Here is a 7,500-nt window from a genome sequence, read left to right on the forward strand (position 1 = left end):
AAGCTGTGATATGATCAGTTAAAAAAAATAAATACATAGCATCAAGTGTGTGTTATAATACAGCTATTCACCTCCACCTACCCCTGGCTTTACAACAACGTTTTAAAAGGATTCAACGGAGAATTTGTAATGATGCCGTCTCAATCTCCTGATGATACGATGCCTCTGAAAGACAATAAACTGCCCTTTGCGGCTGTGCAACCGTGTCTGTAACCGTGACCACACCTCAGTTAACATAACACAGGATCCACAGCTTCACCTGTCGCCATCTGTTCCATGTCAAAATGGAGTAACGGATTCTCCTGCGGCACTTTGTATTTCAATCTACTACTAATGTGCTTGTCCAGCACTGGCCTGCGTGACATCCACACAGGTGATGAATGGAGTCCATGGAGTGGACCACGGCTCCATGGCTAGTGGCAGTTGATAGAAACGAGCGCAAATCGAATCACAGGTCAGCTGGTTTAAACCCCCGCCGACGACACCGGAGAACGGGGCTCGGCTATCGTCACAGGAATCCAGGAGAGGGAACGCTGTGTCAGATGATACGATCCAGTTCGATGATGTCATGTGGCCATTATGCTCTCGGTTACGGCGGCTCAATAAAACACCGTGGCTTTCTGTTTACATGTTCCTCGAGCAAGGGACGCGAGGGGAGTATTAGAGACGGAGCTCAGGGTTTAGATAGTGTGTTGATGTCGTGCATGTGTGTGCAGCATCATTTAGCGCTTGGAGAGGTACGAGGCAAATTTGATGATTCAAAGACTTTTACTGATGGACTGATACTGTTATGTCGTGCTGTGGGGGTACATTCCACCAGCAGTAACCACCCCCCTTATATTCTCTCTTGCAGGCAAGGTCAACCTGACTGATCATCCCGGGTGTCAAAGTAAGGCCACCACACCACACACACACACACACACACACACACACACACACACACACACACCAGCTGAATAGTAATCTGTGTAATAGGAAGTTGTGTCAATAACAGCGTCCTTTGAAAAGGTTAACTTGCGTTCTGCAGAACGATCTGATTCAACACAATATAAAACATGTTCTTGCTCAAACGCCGCTAGAATAAGTTAGTGCCTCTCCCAGCTCCCTCAACAAGCGAGGCTGCATTACGATTAGCATAGCGGAGCGGCACAATGGGGGGTTTTCAACCGCCTGCACAAAATATGCACACAAACACACTCGTACTTTTCCAGATTGGAGTTCCTCTTGCCCGCCTACTCCAGTCCTGTTGTAGCCTGTGTGGCGGTGTGTCGTTGACTGACTGGAAGGCCAAAGCAATGTCTTACTGATCGACAGTCGGACAGGTTGACAGGATGAACGGCTCTGAGCTTTCACTTCTGTTTGTGCGTCTCGATCTCCCTCGGTCTGACACTCAGTATGTCAGTCCGTCTGACTGTCTGTCTGTCTTCTGGATGCATTTCTGCATCTCTCTCTCTCTCTATTTCTGCTTTTCCCTTTGTATTTCAATCCATTTCCCCTTTTGCCGTTTTTGTTTTTATTCTGCTTGAATGTTCCATCGTCCTTTCTCAGACACCAAAACTGCAGTGCCTCCGTTCCCATAACACACACATAACACACGCACAACACACACGACACACACCTCAGCAGTGCACACACAGGCAGACTAAGACCCATTTAATTTGACTGTGGCTGTTTTTCAGAAGGTGTCTAAGGCATGTCCAATCTTTCCTATATGGTGAGAAATCTCCCTCGATAGCATCAGAGGTTCCAGCAATTCACCAACTTTCTCCGGTAGTCGCGTACGTGAGCAGGTTGCTTATGTTCTGCGCAGAGCCCAGACGCTGGTTGTGGATGCTGTAGTGCGAGGCCCACTGCAGCAAGGAGAGAAGTGGGGTTCTGCACTGCAGTCCCACTCTGCTCGGCACTGCCACCTGCTGGCCGCGCCGGGTCTCTGCACGTCACTGTGTCTGCAGTCAGCACGGCAGAACCATGAATAGCTCACCACCGCCATAGACGCCACCGTGGGAATACCGGTGTAGTTAACACTGATTCATGTCTTGGCCTTGAGTCCTTAAGTGGTGATAATCCTTAACGATAAAAACCACTTGGGGGGCCAACATGGAATGCATTATGGTGCGGTTTGGTTTCTATTGGTACTGTATACACCGATACATACGGTATAAAAAAATGCAAACAATTTCAGTCTATGCTCTACCATGTTGCTAGAAAGGTTTAAAACTCCACATTTGACGTGGAGTCAAATCTGTTATTTCTCCATCTTAGTATCGCACCGTATGGATGTACTTATTGTAGAGGATTCAGGGTGTCTGAAGGTCCTTAAAAAGTCACAAAATTTCTTACAATAGACAATAAATGTCATTTTATTTCCATCTATTATCCCCATATCTTCCATATATTTGTTTTTGTAAAAAATTGTTTAATCTGACCTAAAGGAAACACCTATAATAGCAGTTCATAACCTTTTAATCCTATTTCTCCCTAACACTTAGATCTACCGTGTGCCAAATATATAGTACTACCTGCAGTGCCTTATTGAATAAGAGGAAGGGGATTTATCCAAATATCTGCCTCACATGTTGTAAATATTTGTCTAAAAAACAGCTGCTCACACCCTGGTATTAATTAAACGTATGATAGTATAATATTCCAGACCCTGCATGTCCTTCTGTCTTTCTTTCTCCTTCCTCCTGCAGCCAGTCGCTGTCTGATGTCCTCTCCTCTGGGCCTGTGATGTGTCATGGCTCCAGTGCTGAGCGGCGTGTGGTGGGGCCCGGAGGCCGGCGTGCTGGGGTCCGGGGCCGGTGCCGCTGGCACCGTGGCTTCGTGGCTGGGCGGAGGAGGGCAGCTGGTTCTGATCGGGACCCTCAGCGCCCTCACAGCCCTGATGCTGATCTCATTGCTGCTGCTGCTGTGTGCTGGCTGCCAGGGGTGGGTAGACACACACACACACACACATACACACACTCACATTTTTCTTCGGCTGCGCGTGGCTACACAGCCTTTTCCATAGAAACAGGAGACAAAACTACATAGAAATGTTTTTGTAAAGAGTGAAATGAATCAAGGTGCCCAGTCGGGAAATAACCCCTGCGATGGCCGTGTCCCTCTTTAATATGAACTTCTCTTGAAACATTCTTTTGGGCGGCTCTTTTGTAGGAATGAAGGGACGTCTCCTGCCACCGGCAAATGTTTCCCCTTCCATGTAAGAGATAGCCTGTGCTCCTCCCTCGCCGGGAGGTGCCCTGGCTGAATGGGAGCGCACCCACTGTCACATCAGGTTCAAAGCGAAGGCACACGCACTGGTCTGACTGTGATTTACTATTATTATTTATGTCTGGAAAAATACTGTTTATACCTGTTCTACACAAAAATAACTAACTAACTATAATACTGCTCTTATTTATTTTTTATTGTGAACCGTTTTTAAAATATTATATACTGTATATAAATCAATTAATAGTTTACGGAAATTAATATTTGAATTATCCACTATCCTGGACACCTCCCCTCCAATCACATGAACTTATGAACAACCCACCAATGAACTTGAACCCACGTCTCCCCCTCCCCCCACAGTTATACACACAGTGTTACACTAGTTATTTATGGCAGACTACTATAAAAACATATTTTATACCTTTTAACTTTTTAATTATTTTTTTTTCTTAAATTTAAAGATACCAAAACTGTAGTGTTAGCGTGGCGCATTCATGCCAAACCCTGGGCCCACTGTACCGTTGCACACACACGCACACACACACACACACACACATGCATGCACACACACACACACACACACACACACACACACACACACACACACACACACATAAATCCAATCCACAAAATACTGTTTAGGTTTAAAAGGATTTAATTCATCATTCTTCTTTTTTAGGCAAAAGAAAACCATCACTGCACATCCAGGAGTGGACAATGAGAACCTCATGAATGGAGTAAGTTCATATAAGTGTTTATTCAACGAGGATGCAAGTGGAATTGACATGGGAAAGGGGTCTCGTTTTGTTACTTAAAACTATGTGTGTGCACGCGTGTTTTGAGAGCAGCTGTATGGTCAGGCACATCCCAGCATCTGTAATGACCGCAGGGAAATACACACACACACACCCACGTGCACATATGCAAACACACACGCGCACACACACACGCACACACACACGCACATCTTAATGATGTCTAACCGAAAGGGTAAAAGTGTCTGAGTGCAATGTCTGAGTTCAGGGGGTCAAAGTTCAATGATATCTTGGGATTCTGGGAAATGACCAGGAGAACACAGTCTAAATTCCACTGGTGAGAAAGAACATTAGCATTCATTTGATGAATGCCGGGAAGAAATTCACTTGTTTTGGCTCTGTCTTTTCTGGCACACAGACACACACACACACACACACACACACACACACACACACACACACACACACACACACACACACACACACACACACATAAAAACACACACACACACACACACACACACTCACAGAGGCATTTACAGACATTAGCTGCAGAGTGTGGGAGAACGCCGTTTCTACAATCAGACGGTGTAATCGCTTGTGAAGAACAACGAGGGAAGGGGCCTCCATCTTGGCCGCCTGCCTGAGTCACACTCACACAAACACACACGTATGCATTTGTCTCCACCTCGATGCCCCATAAAAACACACAGAGACACAGACAGACACACACACACACACACACACAAACAAACACACACATGCAGCCACTTCCTTGTTTCAAACATGCTTTGCAGCTGCTAAGACTCATGGTATACGATGATATTATTCCCTTTACTGCCGTGTATGTATTTGAGCGTTTGAGTAGAAATCGTTAAAGTTTGACAAATTATTACAGAGCAGTCGTTGAGAAGAACTGGAGGTTTATTCGGTCGCCCTTTGGCCGTTCTTGGTACCTTAATTTCCATGATGGCCTCCACCTCTGTCTACTTGGGTGTAGCGTCGCCTCCATTAGACGACTCCTACTTCCATTATATTGGCGCTTCAGGAGCCGAGCAGCACTTTAGTGTGAGTGATGCCCGGCTCTTATAGACTAAGTGACATTCTTTAATTATATTTCTGTCTCCCCCTGTGTGTGCCTGTGCGTGCCTGTGTGTGTGTGTGTGTGTGTGCGTGGGCACGTGCGTGCACACTTGCTTTAGTTGCTTTTTATTTTTGATTGATATCTGCCGGCCTTTAAGTTGAAGTGCAATCACACGGTGCTTAAATGATTTCAACGGAGGTTCATCTAAGTGACGGACCCTGTCGGGAGCTGCCACTCTACATGGGGATCTTTCGACCAATGACATGCTGCTCCTTGCTAAACGCCGATCTGTCCGCCTTGTCTTCCCTGCAGCCGCATCCCAACACTCCTGAGCAGCTCCCTTACCGCCGCAATCAATCACCACACCAGCCGTTTGTTAACTTCCTTCAACCCCCTCGTTGCCTGAATTAGGTTGATTTGGCTTGGCAGCCTGGACTCGGCCTCATCAAGACAAACTTGCACTCCTGTCTCTGGCGGTCGCGTCACTACCATGTTTTATGCTTTTTTTGTATTGAATCAAAGGTTTTCCATCGTGCGCTGGTGGGCTTGATGCCAAATGAGCACAGAAACTGGATCAAATCAAAGGAACGTGTTTGTCATCCTGGTCCACTGAGAATGCCCCGGACACTAAAAACACCTGTTGAATTGTATAGTGCACAGTCATAATTATAATATGGGTATAATTAATATACCTATGTATATCCTTTCACATACATTTTGATCTTCTACATTCTTGTTCTATACCTTACAAAAATGTGAAGCTAGATATGTGTTAAGTGAACAGCTGAGATGCCGTTTAAGAACAGCTACAGTAAGAACTGTTCACTAGAGGGCGATGTGGAGCTGTTTGCCGAACATTGTGACTGTACTGAGCCCGTCAGAGACTGGACACAACAACAACCCAAACAAAGAGAATCATGATCACATGCACCCGTCAAAAGCTTTTCTTTGTGTCTTCTACGGTTCACGTTCTCCATACGCACACACACGCTGCGTGCCTGCGTAAAAACCCGCAACATTAAACGCAAGCTATTCCACCTCCCGGAAACTTCCAGCGTCTCCTGTGTTTCCAAACATTTCTCCATTTTGAACTCTTTGGAAAAAAAGGAACGCCACATAATTATTTCTTTCACCTCCGTGTTGTTTGTGCTCGGAAAGCGGCTACTGTTTATATATCTGATCCCTCTTTGTCACGGTGGCAAGCGAAATTAATTATAGTTGTGCAACAAGGTAATTGAGCCAAGAATGGACAGCTGTCCCCTTTCATTTGCGCCAGGAAACAATCATTTTAGTTTGCTTCGTACAGAATCGATTCGTTTGCAAAGCTTGTTTTGCCTGAGGATTAATAAAGTCTGATCTTATCTAATTTGGGTATATTTTCACGTTGGTTTAAGTGGGTTTACCACAACATATTAACATACACAGTGCAAGGTTAACATTTGGCAAAACGTTCTGAGGATGCAGTTGGGTTGGCTTAGAAACGTTGTCGTCGCCGTGGGGAGATTGTGTTCCAGTGATTTCACACTGGGTAACACCACAACAATCACAACATCAAGGATCACATAACACCAAAACAAAGAAACCACTGGAGGAAAAATATAAACCCACTCCGACCAGACTGGCCAGGGAAAAGCCACAAGAGGGGAGGGAAAACAAAAACTGGGACAATATAAAGTGTAAATCTATTACATTTGTGTTGAAATTGTACATGGTTAAACAAAATATACTTTGATATTTAAGGTTTGAGAGAGATATTTCTCACTGCACAGAGTACAGTCTCTTAGTCAGTTCATCTTAATCAAATTTTTGGGATCTCTGAGCTAAACCCAGTCGTAAAACCCTAAACCCTTACCCTGGATCTTGTCCCATGTAGGTGTCTGAGAGAGACACGTTCAGCCAATCGGTCGACAGTCCGGGGACGGACGTGGGCGTCAGCACCTCCCACAACGGTCCTTTAACCAGCGGTACAGGTCAGGCGGTGATCTCACCTGGCTTGTGATCTTAAACATGTTCTTTGATAGTGATAGTGAAAGGATCCGATCATTGTAATCATCATGTTAGCTGCCTAATACCAACACACTGATGCGTGTTTTTTCCCCTGACCCAGTTCTGACGGACACCCAGGACATCAGCCCCCAGCCGTCCGAGGAGCTTGTCTCCAGCCAAACAGAGCTGCGGTCGTCCAAGTGTCCTCAGGGCCGCGAGCTACCCAGCATCCCCCCCAACAGTGCACTTATAGACCACGGGGCCTCGGGCGACGGCACCTACGAGGTCGGTGGTTTTGACTGTAATTTGACTGTGAAACACAAATCGCCCGTTTGTGGTCGTTTGTCTGGTTACGTGAGGGTTGCTGGACGGATCGACTGAGCTTTAGGTCAAATGACCATCCCGACAACAGGTGGTGAAGGAGATGGCGGCGGCATCCCGTGACGTCAGCGTGGAGGA

At 46.0% G+C, this 7,500-nt stretch overlaps 1 protein-coding gene across 1 annotated transcript in view; it reads left to right on the forward strand.

Moving 5' to 3' along the window:
* pag1 (phosphoprotein membrane anchor with glycosphingolipid microdomains 1) overlaps positions 1-7,500 on the forward strand; it is a 50,766-nt gene that overhangs the window by 33,608 nt on the left and 9,658 nt on the right. The window contains exons 2-7 of the mRNA XM_080008345.1: positions 854-889; positions 2,694-2,928; positions 3,896-3,953; positions 6,929-7,025; positions 7,163-7,326; positions 7,454-7,500. The exon at positions 7,454-7,500 is cut by the window's right edge and continues 370 nt beyond it. Of these exons, the coding sequence (XP_079864471.1) occupies positions 2,738-2,928; positions 3,896-3,953; positions 6,929-7,025; positions 7,163-7,326; positions 7,454-7,500 (557 nt within the window). The 5' untranslated portion in view covers positions 854-889; positions 2,694-2,737. The remainder of the gene's footprint in view (positions 1-853; positions 890-2,693; positions 2,929-3,895; positions 3,954-6,928; positions 7,026-7,162; positions 7,327-7,453) is intronic.

The sequence above is a fragment of the Zeus faber genome (assembly GCF_960531495.2).
Source record: "Zeus faber genome assembly, chromosome: 1".
NCBI lineage: Eukaryota > Metazoa > Chordata > Actinopteri > Zeiformes > Zeidae > Zeus > Zeus faber.